The 18,357-nt window shown below is 32.2% G+C and overlaps 1 protein-coding gene across 1 annotated transcript in view; it reads left to right on the top strand.

Annotated features, from left to right (window-relative positions):
• Position 1: 1 nt before the first annotated feature.
• The window catches only part of LOC132739458 (leucine-rich repeat serine/threonine-protein kinase 1-like), a 37,112-nt gene continuing 18,756 nt past the window's right edge, over positions 2–18,357 (top strand). Inside the window, exons 1-14 of the mRNA XM_060727177.1 lie at positions 2–128; positions 2,928–3,169; positions 3,742–3,782; positions 5,175–5,340; positions 5,680–5,715; positions 7,393–7,519; positions 9,778–9,910; positions 10,816–12,614; positions 13,555–13,726; positions 14,176–14,343; positions 15,003–15,148; positions 16,235–16,346; positions 16,803–16,949; positions 17,367–17,489. Coding sequence (XP_060583160.1) covers positions 2,977–3,169; positions 3,742–3,782; positions 5,175–5,340; positions 5,680–5,715; positions 7,393–7,519; positions 9,778–9,910; positions 10,816–12,614; positions 13,555–13,726; positions 14,176–14,343; positions 15,003–15,148; positions 16,235–16,346; positions 16,803–16,949; positions 17,367–17,489 — 3,363 coding nt within the window. The 5' untranslated portion in view covers positions 2–128; positions 2,928–2,976. The remainder of the gene's footprint in view (positions 129–2,927; positions 3,170–3,741; positions 3,783–5,174; positions 5,341–5,679; positions 5,716–7,392; positions 7,520–9,777; positions 9,911–10,815; positions 12,615–13,554; positions 13,727–14,175; positions 14,344–15,002; positions 15,149–16,234; positions 16,347–16,802; positions 16,950–17,366; positions 17,490–18,357) is intronic.

Raw genomic sequence — 18,357 nt, 5'->3', positions numbered from 1 at the left:
AGAAGAATCGTATATTCGGAAGTCTCGGATATGTTCCTAAGTTGCATCAAAACGAAAATAGGAAATTTTACGTATTTTAGTTTTGACAGAAATCACATGATTTTGACTACAACTCAAGATTACCAACGGTATATATCTAGCAAATACAGAATGCCAGACGTTTCACTGCCAAAATATTTCACTATTAAGTGATTTCACTCCCAAGACTAGACGTTTCACTCCCACTTTGTAAATAAATTGTAACTTGTAAGGTTTCACTCCCACTTTTTATCAATTGAGAATGTTTTAATAGAAAAGTTAAATTTTTCAAGTTTCATTTTAAATGATAATAAAATTTAAATGTTGCATTTATTTCATTTTTAGGGTATTGTTCTCAAGGATTTATAATTTGGGTGAAAATGATTATTTTAATGAATTTTACAATATTTTCGTAAATTATCTTACATTAGCCTACCAGTGGCGTAGCTGCCTATATGCCAGATACGCACATGCATACAATTCATTTTGTGAGGTGAAAAAATAGAAAATCATTTCAATGCGAAAAATTACTAAAAACCTGGTGCTGCGGTCAACTTACGCAATGAAAAAATCCTCATTTATGAAAAGGATCATATTTATTGTACATGTATTTGATTATGATGTACTTATTGCACTACCGTAGATTATATTTTACATAGTTACATAAAGTTGTTTGTTTGTTTTTATATAGATATAGGTACCTATAAAATCATATGGACTCTGTTTTGTTTATAAACATGATCAACTTTTGTAATAAACTCGCCTCACATGAATTAATTGTAACATGATAGCTATTTCGGTATGTGCAAGGAGTGAACGCTCTGCGTATTTAAATGTTCAGTGCCTATTTTTAAAAGGTTATTTAGAATGGATATGTTTGACATACTTTTATATGATTTGATTATCTTCCGAATTAATACATTTGTTTTTGAAAAAGTTATAATTCTTTTTAATTTAATGAATAAAGGACAATAATTCAAACATTTTGATAATATTGATATGTCATAGATATCACAAAAACATTATATAAGACAGTATGTCAAAACGAAATTTCTTAAATTTGTGATATTATATATATACATATTATATATTTTTTTATCTAAGTGACTTAAGTTTTATTTTATTTTTGAATATTAAAACAAATTGACTTGACTGAATTTAAATATGTGATTGATATAACAAAATATGCGTGCATGTTGCAACAGACAATTATGGATATGAGACGTACAAGTTCTATATGACTCGTTTTGCAAAATTGAGACATAAAACTATCATGTGTTATATTTATGCAAGAATATGTAGTAGGTGCATACAGTATTTTACCTGCAACCAAGGTAGTTTGAGCACTTGTATTATTTTCTAAAAAGAAAGACACTCTACATAGATATTTGACTAGCTTGACCCTATTAAAGTGATTTATGTATGTATAACATGAAATCCCTTCATTTTTATGCCCCCGGGCAATCCGGTATATAGTAATTGAACCGTCCGTCTGTCCGTACGAGGTTGAACGGCAAGTTGGATTTTTCTTAAGTTCTACCTGTACCAATGGCTTCATAATTTACACACTTACTAATCCATACAAAGTATATGATCTGGGCAAGTAACATAACTATGGCTTCCATTTGCACCAAGTTATGGCCCTTTTCAGCACTTAGAAAATGAATAATGGTTAACCTAAACCGGCAAGTTGGAAATATCTCATGTTTTATCTGAACTAATGGCTTAATAATTTTCACACTTACTTATCAATACAATGTACATGATATTGCCAAGTTATATAAATGTGCCATCCATTTTCCCAGTAATTTCCCTTTTTATCACTTTGAAAATAGGGCCTTGTTTGGTTAACCTATTCCGCCAAGTTGGATTTATCAAAAAATTACACCTGATTACTTAATTTATTTAATGATATCTTTCATATTTGGTAGGTGGATACCTTTAACCGTCCTCTAATTTTTTGTGGCGTTAGGCGTCTCTAGGTCAACGTCAAGGTCACTTGTGTAAAAAAATGAATCTAAACATTTTTGCTCATACAGCCTTTATTTTTAAGTTAATGTCTTTCATGTTTATAATAGTCATACCAAGGGAGGTCCTCTTCCTTTTCCTTTAGTAAGGGGTCATTTGGGTCAAGGTCACCAATGTCAAAAATAGATTTTTTACACTTTTACAGGTGTATTAACCTTAATCTATCGACAGATGTCTTGTATATTTTGTAGGAACATAAAATTGAGGTATTCTTGTTTAGCAGGGGTAGGGGTCAGTTGGGTCAAGGTCACCAGTGCTAAAAATAGTTTTTTACACTTTTGCTCATACAGCCTTTATTTATTGACAGATTTGTAAATAATTGGTAGGAAGATAACTTACATGGTATTCTTCCTTTGGATGCAGTTAGGGGTCAGTTGGGTCAAGGTCAACAGTGCTAAAAATAGATTTTTACACTTTTGCCCATACAGCCTTTATATATTGACTGATTTATTTCATATTTGGTAGGAAAATAAGTTGCATGATATTCTTCCTTTGGATGGAGTTAGGGGTCAGTTGGGTCAAGGTCACCAGTGCTAAAAATAGATTTTTTACACTTTTGCCCATACAGCCTTTATTTTAAATATTGTTACTGACAAGAATCTGAGCCGGGGGCATTTGTGTTTAACAAACACGTTCTTGTTTTTCAAGCTTTAGTTTTTTTTGAAGAAAGAGTTACAGGACAAATTATAAAACTAAACAATAAAACTCATGTTTTGTCTTGACTTTGTTTGTTTAATTGTCTTCATCTTAAATGTTTAAGTCAATATTAAAGGATAAAACATGTATTAGTATATTAAGACTTGTTACACCCTTAATTTATAATATTATCAACTTCATCATGTAATCAGTCATGTTTCAGTAGTTTTATTTTTTATTTCCAGACATACAAATTCATGAAAGAAGGCTAAATAAGTTTGTTTTACTGACAATATGGGTGATGAGTGGCCTGGTCAGAGGCTTCATCAGTATGCCATATTTGACCGCCATGATGCTATGTTAGACATTCTACAAGGAGAGGAACGGAGAAACATAAATGCCCGTGACAGATGTGGTCGCACACCAGTGTATACTGCAGTCTCCAATAACAGTATTAAGTGTTTAGAGATACTTCTTCAGCATGGAGGTCTGTAAAAGTGATATTGTTTAAATCTATAAGTCCACTTTGCATAATAGAAGTTTGGTTGAATGTATTTTTGTTTTGTTATAAATTCATCCATATGTAAAATAAGTCAAGAAATACAAAGGTTGCATATCTTTTTTTATATCCTGTGACACATTCAGGTAAAAATCAGATGTACAGTTTATGGTCTTACTTTGGAAACAGTTTTATAACATTTTAAACATTCAAATTTAAGATATATAATGTAATATCCTATGTTTCAGCTGACCCTAGTATTGGTACAGTTTATGGTCTTACTTTGGAAACAGTTTTATAACATTTTAAACATTCAAATTTAAGATATATAATGTAATATCCTATGTTTCAGCTGACCCTAGTATTGGTACAGTTTATGGTCTTACTTTGGAAACAGTTTTATAACATTTTAAACATTCAAATTTAAGATATATAATGTAATATCCTATGTTTCAGCTGACCCTAGTATTGGTACAGTTTATGGTCTTACTTTGGAAACAGTTTTATAACATTTTAAACATTCAAATTTAAGATATATAATGTAATATCCTATGTTTCAGCTGACCCTAGTATTGCTGGTGGAGAAAGAGTTCGTAACATGGTATGTTCATTTTGTTTTAAGATCATGTTTCTCTCTGTAACATTTCATCTCAGGGTGAGCTTTTAGGATCGTTGAATGTCCATCGTCCGTCCACATTTAACAATTGCTCCGATGAGTTCAAAAATGGGTCATCACGGATGAAATACTAGGTCAGAGGAGCTAAAAATAGAAATTTTTTGTTAACACTCTAGTGGCTACTGTTGATCCAAATACCCTGGAAATTGGTCAGACAGGTTGTTTTGATGATTTCTAGGTCAAGTTCGAATATGGGTCACCTGGGGTTGAAAACGAGGTCATACTGCCCATTTATGGAAAAACCTTGTTAAACTCTCTAAGGGCTTCTGCTTTGTTGTAGGTTTGATTTGTAGGTCTAGTTCTAATTTGTGTCATCTAAGGTTAAAAAGTAGGTCACTCAACCCAAATAAAGTGGATCAAGTCTTCAGAATCAGGTGAGCGATATAAGGGCCATTATGGCCCTCTTTTTTTTCTTTCTTGTGCAAGTCCTCGAAAGAAGAGCATATAGTTGCTGCTTTGTCCGTTTGTCTGTCCATCCGCTTTTCTTGTCCAGGACATAAATCTGGAACTTTAAACATAGTAGCATTGAGTAAATGTGCAGTGCAAAGAAACCATCTACAACTTGTTACAACTGAATTAACATTATCACCCGCATTTTGTAGGATAATATTAGAGGCCCTTATTATCTGCTCAAAATCTGGTGTTGACTGACCAGCATGTGTTTGCAACACTCGTCCACCAAATCTTCCAGGGGATCATCTGTCATATGTTTCCTCCCTCTATTGCGAGGTTGTTGATACCCTTCTATTCCAGACTGCCTACTGTGGCTTCGCAAAAATCTTTGTGGACATTCCCTTCCGCTGCCAACTGGCAAATCTTTCAATGAAAATAGCAGAATAAATTCTAGTTGATCTGTGGATGTGTAAAGAGTGATTATACTGCATCAGTTTAGCCTTATATATACCATATCAAGTGCATGATATGCTCAACTAGAAAACTATTGAAAAAAAGCCATTGAGTGTAACCAGGTAAAATGCTAACCAACAAAAATTGAAAATGTAGCAGACTATTCATTAATCAAGCTGCCAAAGCAATAAAGCGGACGACTAATACTTACAGCATAGAATCTTTTCTTAAATGAATTATATTATTTTAATATTCAAATAATTTGAATTGTTTATAGACATATTATTATGTTTCTATACAAAAAGTTATAGCTCTTAGAAAGAAACAGAGTTTAGAGCAAATTTAAAAGAGTTTGAGATAGATTGGATTTTTTGTTGTTGTCTCTTTATGTTTTTAGTTTGATAAATACATGTAATAGATGAGAGTTTGAAAACACTAAATTTTGTGAATCAATATTGTTTGTATTTACAGACACCTTTGCATCAAGCGTTGTTGGAATGTAAGATGGAGGCCATAAAACTGTTACTACAGTATGGGGCAGATCTGAATCGGGTAGATGAGACAGGAATGACCCCTATCAATCTTGCTAAAAGTATTGGAATGAAGGAATATGTTGAAATATTTGAACAGGAAGATGGTAAGTCAGTTCAACAAAGTAGCATAAATTTTACACACATCTAATTTTTGTTCATATATTGTTATGTTACACAGTGATGTTTTTGTATATTTTACAGCCTTTCAAAGAAAACTTGAAGTATCTGCCAGTGTGATATCTAATATAATACATTATACTTAAGATTGTCTCTTAAAATAGACAGTAAAATTTAAGGTTTTATAAAGAATCAGATAAATATCCTAATACTTAAACTGATAGGGATAGTTTACTGGGGTATAGTACACACCTTAGATACAAATAGGGATGTAAATTTCATTTTTTTTTTCTTATGTTAATTATTGTTGCTGATTTTTGTTACAGAAAGAAGAAAACAGAATGCAATGAGAGTTGTGGCAGGTGATGTTCATGTCATATTTTATACATATGAAATATATGTCATATATTTCTAACAAATTTTAATTTAGAAAATGCTTCATATTGTGAAATTCACTTTGGCTTATTAATCTGACAATTTTATAAGCTGAAAATGCTAGCATGTCAGGTAATATTCATCTCATTCAGGCTGTATTCTCCCATATATCATGTTACCTACTGGTATAACTAAAACTGTTTTATGAAGCATATATGATATTTTGAACAGGCAAAACACATGAGGTAGAATAATCTAGAATTGCTGGGGTTCTAACCCATAGGGGACTTATGTGTTGCTTGCAATACTTTGATAATAATTTGTTTTTATTGTATTGTTTGTTCAACCTAAACTATACTGGGATCCTACATATTTACCTGACAATCAGAAAATCTATTCCTGTCAAATAGCGCTTTATTTTGATTCACAAGTCATCTGGTCTTAATCGCACACACTTCATTTCAAAGTAAATAACAACAAAACTACTCTCAGGGTAAATATTGTTGATTCAGTTCTTTATTGTTTACTTACATACATTCCCTGGTCATGCGGGGGAATAATCTGTCCTGCACATGCCCGAATATTGAGGCCCTTAATTGGTTATTTTAAATACGGTAGGATTTTACTTTTACATTTTCTCTGCGTAATCTCAGTAGACAATCGTTACATATTTATTTTAATGATAAAAAATATTTTTAAATTTAGTTCAAACAGTATTTTGTTTTCTTATTTTGTATTTCTTTTACAAAGAAAAGCAAATTAAAAACCATACATGTATTAGGAAATGGGTCAAGGCCAATTTTTCAAACCAAGGGCAAATTAAAATTGAATAAATTGTCTGGCTCTTACAGGCTTCATGATGACCAAAAGAAAACTGCATGAACAAAATTTTGAATTTTACATATGTCTAATGATTAATGAAGAATCAATAGGTTAATTGAGTGTTAATTTCAATTACACCCCATACATAAGCCGCTTCATAACAACAGCATGGCTGCCTTGTCTATTTTTAATAACATCTTGGAGTTTTCCAATATTTAACATCGAGTAACTTTCCTTGCTGATTATTGAAAGATTAATTTTAAAATATTTTGAAACACATTGTCTGGTAAATTGAGTTTATACACAATTTTTTTTCTTATAATGCCCCACTTTGTAGACACATTTTTATGATCAAATTGTTTGATAAGGTAACCTTTATGTGTATGAAGAACCCAAAATCAACTGGGTAAAATTCCATCATTTTTTATGGTTTTAAATAAAAGTTACAGCAAAAACATCATATTTTGTCTGGTAATTTAAAGAATCCCAGTAATGTTGATATTTTAATTACAATTGATATGTTGACAAAATTCTCAGTGTGTTGATTAGTCTTGCTACTTTGAACAATGGTAAAATAAAACAAATCAAATACATAGAGACTCCCTGTCAACTTTAATAAGTTAAACAAAGTTTCAAACATGAGCAAATTTAGGTAATTCCTAAAGAATATAAAAGGACTATAACCAAAATTGTTGAAGCAGTCCTTGAATAAACTGATGCATTTGAAAAGTTTTGCTTAGTACATTGTTATTTACATGTATTATTTTAAATCATTTTATGTCAATTTTGATATTTTAGATATAGATGTTTATCAAATGTAGATATATGATGATATATTGTAGATTTGTACAGTGCTTGTGATACTGGTGATATAGTTAAGGTGAAGGACATATTGAGGGTACCACCTCCAGCAGGCTGGGAACTAGCAACAATTAAATTACCTGACCTCGACAAAAGTCCAGTAATCATGTAAGATTCTATCTATCAATAATTGTGCTCAACTTTGTCCCTTGGTGTTTTTTTTGTTTTTTTGTTTTTTTTTGTGTTTTTTTTGGAAAAATATCATCAGGAAAATATCATAAAATTATAGATTCTTAGATGGTTTGTTTAGAACAGCAAAAAAGCTCATTTTCAGACTGTACAGCACAAGGTGAGCTTTTGTAATCACCTTAATTCTGCTGTCAATCTGGTTTTTTTTAGCTATCATATATGTATATAGTAAAAACTTAAAAAAATCTTCTTATAAAAACCCCAAAGAGCTAGAGCTTAGATATTTATCATGTAACATCATCTAATGGGTGTCTACCAAGTTTGTTCAAATTAAAGCCCCTGGTTTAAAATTGGCCTTGGCCCAGGGGCCTATATACAGGTGAGTGATTTCAGGGCCATCATGGCCCACTTGTTACCTAAACCTACCAAATTTTAGAAATCTACCAAAGACTTTACTTTCTTTATAAAAATCTACCTAATTTTAGGAATTTCCCAAAATCCAATTTTCATTACCATAATCTACCTAAATTTATAAATTTACCAATTCAAGTTCAAAGTAAAGAGAAATACATGTCAACATCAGGGCAAGTTTACAATATTTTATTGGAATCTACTAGTTTTGGTCACTTTATGACCTTCATCAGGACAATTTAAATCTATTTACCCATTACTTCATGAGCATTTTGTGAAAAGTGGCTGTTTTCATTGAAAAGTCTCCTGTTACAAGTTCAAATTGCTATAAAACTATAAAAACTGCTTAAATACTAATCAAAGTTGGCACAAATGTTGACTGGACCATTTCCTTTGTAACAACATTCTCAGTCCTAAATTTTCTGTTACCATGGCAACGAGGGGACATTTCAAAATTGCCAAAAATCACTATTTTGCATTGATTTTTTCCATCAAAATTGATTTCAAAGTGCTGCAACTACTCAATGGATTAAGATACGAGTCAAAGGCTTTTCAGCGTGGGTTACACATTGCCTTATGATCAATCTGGGGTCATTTTTAGCCTCTCACAAGTCCAAAATTTTCATGATGAGGGGTGCTGCTGCCCCCTTCAAATCCCCAAGCAGAAGGGGGCACATCCCCCTTCTGGCAACCCCCTGATGTTTCTTTTGGTTAGGAGATGGCGCCAAAAAAGTGGTCATTTTTTGGCAACGAGGGGACATTTCAAAATTGCCAAAAATCACTATTTTGCATTGATTTTTTCAATCAAAATTGATTTCAAAGTGCTGCAACTACTCAATGGATTAAGATAGAGTCAAAGGCTTTTCAGCGTCGGTTACACATTGCCTTATGATCAATCTGGGGTCATTTTTAGCCTCTCACAAGTCCAAAATTTTCATGATGAGGGGGGCTGCTGCCCCCTTCAAATCCCCAAACAGAAGGGGGCACATCCCCCTTCTGGCAACCCCCTGATGTTTCTTTTGGTTAGGAGATGGCGCCGAAATAGTGGTCATTTTTTTAAACAACATTTCTCAAACAAAAACAGGTGTTCGAGGGCCTAAATAAGGCTTTTTTTCACCATTTGAGACAACAAAAAGGGAGGGGGTGAAAAAGGCGTTGGAAGGCATGTATATCTGGAAATGGGTTAAAGTACTAACACAACGGCTACGCTTTATGACGTTAGCTAATAATTTTAAATATTGTGTTACTAAAAATAGAATCAATTTGGCTACATGCCAATGAGTTATTTTACAGTAGTCTGTTTTTAATGTAAAGTTCTTAATTGTTTGTTAATAAAATCTATAAAAAAATTAATTTTTATAACCAAAATACCTGATTTTAGAAATTTACCAAAAATTTATTTTTTATAACCAAAATGCATAAACAATTATGAAACCTCTTGATGCCTCTAATCTACTGGTCCATTCTTTATATATAAATTAGTAAAACAGATTATTTGTTTCCCGATCTTCTATTTTAGAAACGATTGTCACTGACACATTAAAAGCATCTTTTGGGACGCTGTGTTGAAGAAGGCTTAACAATGATATGATTCACTTTGCCCGAGATAAAATTACTGAAATATTTATAGTTTGAAACAACACAGGATTATTTTTCCAACAGAAAATAAAATCTGAAGACCACTTGAAAAAATTATGGGGTGAATTGGACATGCATGTAAGAATTCAAAGAAAATGTTTAAAAATGATAATTTATAGAAAAATATTAATTATGATGAATGACCTTATTCCAGAAATATATAACATAATAAATGTGTTTATGTTTAGTGCCATAGAGAAGGGTCATGAAGATATAACTGTAGAATTACTGCGTTATGTAACACAACTACCATGTCAGCCCTCTATTATACATGTAGCTGTGGAAATGGGACAGACAAACATTGTTAAACATTTGATAAAGGTATGCTTATCTGTTGTTGTTCAGTGCTGATTCTGAAAATGATAAAGAATGAAAATCATTTTAGTAATAAAAGCTAACTGTATGAAAGTCAAGATATAATTTTAGCATAGAGATCATGTGTTGGAAAATGAATTTTCTCATAAAATATTGTATTATTGTACATTTATTTGAATTGTTGAAATTATCATCCAATATATTTGGTTATATATAGATTATTGTGCTTGTGCCATGTCCAGTTTTAGATGAAAAATTGAACTTTGATATCTGCTGATGTAAATAATTTGACAAAGTTACCTACTTTTCTCTCCTTTGATGTGCAGCTATGAGCTGTAAAACTTATCATTTAACATTATAGAAATGATTCATACTTGGACAAAACAACAAGTGTGACTAGACAGACCTATTAAAATTGAAAAAAAAAATGCCTTTAATTTTCGTTTTAAATCATTTGTTACAACCTTTTATTTGTTTGCTTTTATAAAAAGTAAAAAAGTCAAGCTTTGCCCCCACCCTGTGGTGGCTCTTGTTCAATCTTACTTTTATTTTACTTTCCAGCACTGAGAAAAGCAGAACACGTTTTTTCTGTTTCTTGCCTTACTATGTTTCCAAACTTATAATCTTAAGCATCTTTAGCTTCTAAAAACATTTAATTTTGAAAGCACTGACAGATTTTTAAGCTGCAGACTTGGTGAAATCTACAGATATTGACTTATGACTTTGGAGAAAGTATTTTAAGAGAAAACTTGCATTATGCATGATGGATTTGCCATGCTTTGATTTTTTTTCAGGGACTTTAATACTAAGAAAAAGTATTTGGTTGGACTGCTTGAAGTTGTCAGCCCTATAATGATTGCAATAGGGTTGTCAAAGAGTAAAACATTGTTTGTTGTTTTTGTTTGTTTCAGAAATATCCAGATTGTTGTAAGGTGAAAGATGATTCTGATCAACTTCCTCTACATGTTGCATGTGAGACTGGTTGTTTAGATATTGTCAAGCTTCTCTTAGAGTCAGACTATCCAGATAGTATGTACATATTGGAATATGATCAACAGAAGCATGTGGAATACAGACTACCATTTTCTGTAAATGAAGTATCTGCTGATGGGAAATCCTCATTATTTTTCGCATGTGAAAATGGACATGATGATATAGTGGATTATTTGTTGAATTTTACTGTGAAAGGCTCCTGTATAGATAAATTTAGTGATGGCATGTCTAGTGTAAGTTCCGGACCCAGTCAATTGGAAGATTTAGATGTTGATGTTAAACCAGTTAAAATTGATGCAAATATGGACGAAATAAGCACTAATCCAATCCAACTGCCAGATGTTTCTGACATTTCTAGTAATGTCTTGTATAGAAGAAGTGATATGAGCACTTCCATGAGTCAGACCTTGACATGTGTATATATAGCTGTAAAGAATCGCCATCTTCAAATTGTGAAAAAGTTGGCTGAATTTAGAGCAAAGTTTGACTTGACAGCCAGAGAGAAAGATGTAGAGTATTCAATAATACTGAAAGTAGCTCTAGACAACAAAGATTTATTGATGTTAGATACACTTCTATCTCTTGATGTTCAAGATTTGAATAACTTTGTCTTTGAAGAGGCTGTTAGGTCACACCCAGAATTCATTGCACATTTTCTCAAGTACAAGTCAAGTGAAGATAAGACCAATCATATCAATAAAAAACTAATGAAGAAGGAATATTCAATAAATGTAATGGATGGTGAAGATACCAAGAGACTTTCTGCCTCAGATCCTAGATACAAGCAGATATTTCCCACAGAATCTGTAAACTTACGCTGGCAAAATCTGAAAGTATTGTCCACAGTTGAACCGTCATGGCTTGTAACAGCTGTCAATACATTAAATCCATCAATGTCCAGCTTGAATTCCAGAATTCCATTGTTTGCTGTAACAAGAATTGATCTTTCTCACAATAAAATCACAATGGTTCCAATAGCCTTGCTACAGCTGCCATCACTTTGCACCCTGATAGCTTCACACAATGAAATAACTGAATTTCCATCACAAACAAATTTCACTCTTGATGGTCAGTTCCTTGAAGAATTGGATGTTCAGCATAATTATCTTTTAACCATTCCAAATTACATATTTACCCTTCCACGTTTGAGGGTACTTAATGCTAGCCACAATAAAATTGATAAATTGCCAGTGAGTCTCTGGCAATCCTTGTATCTGAAAACAATAGATCTCAGCTATAATAAACTTGAACAGCTGCCTAGACCTGTGCCAGTTTCTGTAAGAAAAGAATCAGAAGAAAGCATTGCTAGTGAAAATTATTTTGAAAGCCTTCCTGATAGTTTACCTCTAGAAAATGACCAATCGGAATCAAGCACTGATAGTCATGTGATAATCCATGAAGTGAAAAGAGACAATCACTGGACAGATGACATTATGGTCTGTGATGAAGCTGTAAATGCTGCCGAAAATTATAAGAAAGGCCTTAAATCACTAAAACTGGGAAAGAACATGCTTTCATCTTTCCCTGAGTTTTTGTCATGCTGTTGTCCACAGTTGGAGAACCTAGAAATGCCTTACAATCATTTGAAAATTGTGGGCAATCTTGGGGCATATCCAAAACTATTGAAGACACTAGATTTGAGTCATAATGAAATAGAAACTTTGAGTGACTGGCAGAATGAGGACGAGAGAAGAAAATGTTTCTGTGCCCCTAGACAGTATGTATCAAAATTTGAATTTTGCTATTTTAAAGTCATTTGTAAGCAGCAATAGATGGAGATGTGTTTGAATATTTTATTTTGTTGATATAAAACATTGCATTTTATTCTCTAGAATAAAGATAGAAAAACTTGGAAAAAAACAAAGTCACCAAATCAGTTCTTGTATAAACTACAAATGAATGCAATAACTTTATAAAAGCAAACTGCACCCATCAAATGGGATAACGTTTTTAATGATAATGAAATAGATTGGAAACCAATATTTAATATGCTTTTCTTAAGTCAACAATCGACACCAATCTTAGTAGTTTTCAATACAAATTTTTTATGCCTTTAGTCCCAATAAATAAATATCTTTTTAAATGCAAATTATCATCTAGCAACTTGTGTGATTTTTGTTGTACAGAGATAGAATCTGTTCAACATTTAATATCAATTAATACAAGTTCTCTGAAATAAAATCCAAACATCTTTATTCTCTTATGGTTATGAAATACCTCTTAGGTTAAGACAGGTGTGTTTCAGTATATATGGTAAACATAACACTGTAAATTTTATCATAATTCTGTGTAAATACTTCATATTTAAAATGAAATATGAATGAAAAATATACTTACTTATGCCTGGAACTTTGTATAAAAATGGTTTGTGTTAACATTGAATAGTTAAAGGGTCTTGAACTTAGAAGATGAAAAAATGGTTTGTGCAAACAAATTTGGAACTAAATATTATAACATTTGAAATTTTTGCTGCATGTAGGGGCATTTGTGGTGTTATGACACATTTCTAGTTCTTCCCTGGTTATTCATTTATCTTTTCTTTTTTCCATACACTTTCTTTTCTTTCTCATCTGTGCAAGTGGATTTTCAAAATTACATAGATGTTCATGTATAAGATTAATATGAAGAAAGTATATGAATGATATATATATTTTCAGAGCATCATTTGTTGGATCAGGGATGTTTGGTCAGACAGCAGCACTAACAACTTGTGTTCATCGTAATCATACAAAACTGGAGAATCTTGAGTCACTAGATTTGTCATATAATAAACTGACAACATTGATTGTACTGAGAACCTCAGCAATTGCTCATTCACAGTCTATTAATGTAAGTTACTCATAGGTTTTTACAAACTATATAACAGGTCCTCTTTATGTGAACTGGTCATGAATATGTTGGTATTTTCCTTTGCTTAGGTTTGAGGTCAGTTCAGTCAGCTTTTCTGAGGCTAAAAGTAAATTTACTGTTGGTAGCTCTTCTTTTCAAAGAAAACAAGTGGATCTATTGTCAAGACTCTCTTGTTGCCGTTTGTGTTAGCATTGGTTATCATTACCCTTAAGGTCAATTTTTGCAGAAAATATAAAAGCTTCAAGCTTGGCACATTATGTTAATTGTCATAAAAGTATGACATTTTCAAAGGGCAGATCATAGTAATATTGTTTACAATGTACATCCCTTTTTAAGCCCTGTTAAACCTTTTTGTTAAGATCCATTTTCTCAGAAACTATTAAAGTTATTCACTTCAAATTTGATATACATGTTTTATTTTGTTATAGCTGTCTGACAGAGAAGTATTAGAGAGGAATATTCAAGGGAATTTACTCTTTCCAAATATTACAAGTGTTAATCTGGATGCAAATAAGTTAACTCATTTACCAGATGACATTAAAGAAATGCAAACATTGAAGTCCCTGTCAATGAAACAAAATCTGCAATTGACAGAGGTTTGTACAAGCTATGTTTTATCAAAGTCTATTTTGAAAGAATATTGAATACAAATGTGTTTGTTAACCCTTGACATTGTAAATTTTCTAAATGGACTTGTCAAACACCCATTTGAATTGATCCTTTTTGATATTCATGGGTATCACAATAATTTGAAGTTAGTTTGCCAAAAGTATCTAGTCAAATTTCACAGACGGAGAAAGTTTTCAAAAAAGCTTTACAAGCTTCCTACTCAATCCCTAAATTTTATGTTATGTACTTTATTATGTAAATGTGTCGATTATAAATGAAATATTCTTTAAACTAAATTTCACAAATATAGAGGGTGGTTTAGCTCTGTTTTAGGTGGCAAAGACATTTTGAGACATTACTTAATGTTTTGGTCTCAGCAAGTTTAAGTTATAACTATTTATTTGCCTTTGAAGTTCTTTAAAACTTTGCTAAACAGAACTTAGTGTTTTCTGTCCAAATACTTATTTCACTGCTGGATGATGTCATGTTAACCTTCATAAACCTCATTTATTAATTTAATTTTATGATTAATATTGTGTTTATATAATGCCAATGTCTGTATAAAAACTTGGTTTCAATCTTACAGAGTCTCTGTTTAACAAATGAATTTCAGTAGTAGATAAGTTTGAAGTGTGTTCTGTTTTAGCTTCCTCCAGCCCTTGGTCTACTAGACAGATTGCAGCGTTTAGAGGTAGAAATGTGTCCTTTAGAAGGCCCTATTCATGATGTTATTAAAATGGCAAATGGTAAAGCTTCTGACATTACTGGATTTCTCAGGTCAATTCTTGAGGAGTAAGTATAAATCAAACAAAAATATAATTATACCCCCACAAACGAAGTTTAGGGGGATATATAGGAGTCAGCTTGTCAGTCGGTCAATTGGTTCGTCGATCGGTCAACATCATGGTTTCCTGACGATAACTAGAGTTTGGAATGAGGTATTGTAATCAAACTTGATATATAGCAACCATATGTGGAAAGCTCGGTTTGTATTGCATTTGGATTCCTGGGGTCAAGGTCACTGTTGCTAAAAATAGAAAAATGGTTTAAGAACAATAACTAGAGTAAGGAATGAGATATTGGAATCAAACTTGATGAAATTTGGTATACAGATGTATCATAAGAATATCTAGGTCAAGTTCTGTTTTGGTACGATCGAGCAATGTTTGACAGAGTTATGCCCCTGAGACATAGAAAAATTCCAATTATTTGCAATTTCTGATCATTTTCTTCGCAGAGGTTGCACATACTGAAATGAGATTTGGTATACAGATTTATCATAAGAATATGTAGGTCAGGTTCTGTTTAGATCATGTATATCTCTCATTAGACTTGCTAAACATATACCATGTCTGCTATGCACATCCAACATATTACTCAGACCACTACTTTGTCACTCTACAACTACAGAGGTCTTCTGATTAAATGAAATAAAGAATACAATAAAAAAATCAGGTTGGTTAAATATTGTTATTGACAGTTTATAATTTAAACAGTCAGAGTCAAACCTGTCTAATGGTCTATAGGTCAACCAAGGTTTATGCAACCTATTGTTCAAACACTTTTTAGCTTAGACATGTCATACTTGATAAGTTGATCTCACATAGTAAAATTCATTTCCATGTACACTGGCCATAATGTATACTGGCGAGATGAGGTGGGGGGTTGGGAAGGGGGATTAAGTGTTTCACAAACATCTCTTGTTGTTCATCATTAGAGAGAGTACAGACATCTTTGTTTATCTGTGAAATATAAAACACTACATCCGAAATTGGATTTCATGATAAGCTGAATTAGATGGCATAAGTATGAACTCCATTCAGTTAAACATTGTAGATATTACAACTTGACTAAATTACAACATGTGTTTTTTACTAGATCACAAAAGTACAACTGTATGAATCTGATGATAGTTGGATCGTTTGACATTGGGAAAACTTCTCTCTTACAACAGTTAATGAAGAAAGGAAAAACAAGCACTAAAATGATGGTAACATCTGTCTTCTATTTGTATGTCTTTAATTCATATGAAAAAGATGCATATTAATGTATGTGTGTAAATTATATGTAAATAATGTCAACAGCATATCTTAAGACCTTGCTCAAGATTACTTTCTATTTCTTTTTTTTTCATGAAAAACAATAGGAATAAGCTTTGGGTGGTCTTTTAAAGAATAGTAATTTTTATGCTCTGCTTAACAAGCTGGATGCCAGCTTAACAAGCTGGATGCCAGAGGTTAAAATGAAGAGCACACTAAATGGACATCTCCTCTATTGCAAGGCAGAACATTTATAATGACCCTTGAATAGTCTTTATGCAGAAAAAATGAATCAGGAGTTTAAAAATTTGACCTAGATAAAAAAAATCAAAAAGTGATGTAGGGATAACAATCGTTGACTGTATCTGTAGAACTTTAGTTTTATATATATAGAACTTTTTTTCTAGAACTATCTTCAGAGACAAGATTCTTCAGCAGCATTCTGTACGAAAGATGATAAGCCATTATCTACAGTTGGTATTGATATTTGTCAACTTATCTTGGATGGCAAACAAGGACCTGTAGAGTTTCGCACCTGGGATTTTGCTGGACAGGTAAAACATTATTGTTTCAGATTATTGAGGAAGTGCTCATGATTACATTATTACAATCTACATGTATTTCGAAACATTTGTACGTTTTCTGATCCACTGTTTTAAAGTTTGGATATATTGGTTTTAGATGTTCTTGTTTTACCTTGTCTTTTATATCTATCCATCTTTTAGGAGATGTGGTGAAGAAACTTAAAGTGTATAAAATCCAGAACATTTTGTCAATACAATCATTTATTAAATAAATGACCTTAAAACAGCATGCCTCCAAGTTGGTATTGTTTTTAAAAAAAACTTGGAAATTGTTCTTATGAATATTTAATATTAAAGTTGTTTACTTGAAGATTTACTTTTATTCATCTGGAGGAAGCAAATTATGTTAGAATGTAGAATAGAGGCAAGTATTTAATTATTTTGCAGACAGAATATTATGCTACCCATCAATATTTTTTGAGTCCAAGATCTTTGTATTTGGTTGTATGGAATTTAACGAATGGTGAACCTGGTGTACTTGATCTGAGACAGTGGCTTGTAAATATACAGGTAAACTCATTTTAATATCTCCTACCAATAAAATATTACAGTAGAGAACCGCCTTACAACCCCCCCCCCCCCCCCCTTTTTTCACTACCAATCCGCTTCTTATATTACAACCAATTTTTTCAAAGAATGCATTTTTTGTGCCCCCACTCCAGGGGAGGCATTTAGATTTGTCTTCTCCTTCCATCCATCTGTCTGTGTGTCCCCACTACTGAATTGGGATAGGGGATTATCTAACTGTAAACAGAACAAAAGAGAACAAAAAAGTTCATGTGTCATGTATATCTCTAAAAGTGCTTTAGCTAGATTCAACAAACTTTACAGGAATGTTGATCAGCATGTGAAGTGGTGCACCTGGGGTTTTTGCATGTGGATTAATTCAGTTTTATTTGAGTTATTGCCCTTAAATTTGCAATTTTCAACTTCTGTTGTGCAAAGCTCTAAAAGTATGTGACCTAGATCATGAAATGTTACAGGAATGTTTGTCAGCTTGTGCAATTATACACTTGGGATTTGCTTATGGATTAATTTAGTATTTGTAGAGTTATTGCCCTCGACTTAGTAAAAAAATATGCAAGTTGAATAAAAAATATTCAACTTTCAAAGTGTGTTGCTCATAATTCAAAAGGTATTTGACCTACAGTCATTAAATGTGACAAGACTGTTGGTCAGCATGTGAGTTGTGCATCTGGGGTTTTGCTTGTTTTAATTTCTTTTAAGCTAAATTTAGATTTGAAATTCTTGCAGTTTAATATTGGGAAAAATCAAGATGTCAGCATTGGAAAAAACGCAACAATTATTTTTTAATTAACATGTGTAATTAACAGTCTACGTTGTATGGTCATTGAATATGAGTCTCAATCCAATTCAG

Source organism: Ruditapes philippinarum, unplaced genomic scaffold (genome assembly GCF_026571515.1).
Source record: "Ruditapes philippinarum isolate M1 unplaced genomic scaffold, ASM2657151v2 ctg4644_1_1_1_1, whole genome shotgun sequence".
Taxonomy (NCBI): Eukaryota; Metazoa; Mollusca; class Bivalvia; order Venerida; family Veneridae; genus Ruditapes; species Ruditapes philippinarum.
This window is presented reverse-complemented; position numbering and strand designations above follow the sequence as displayed.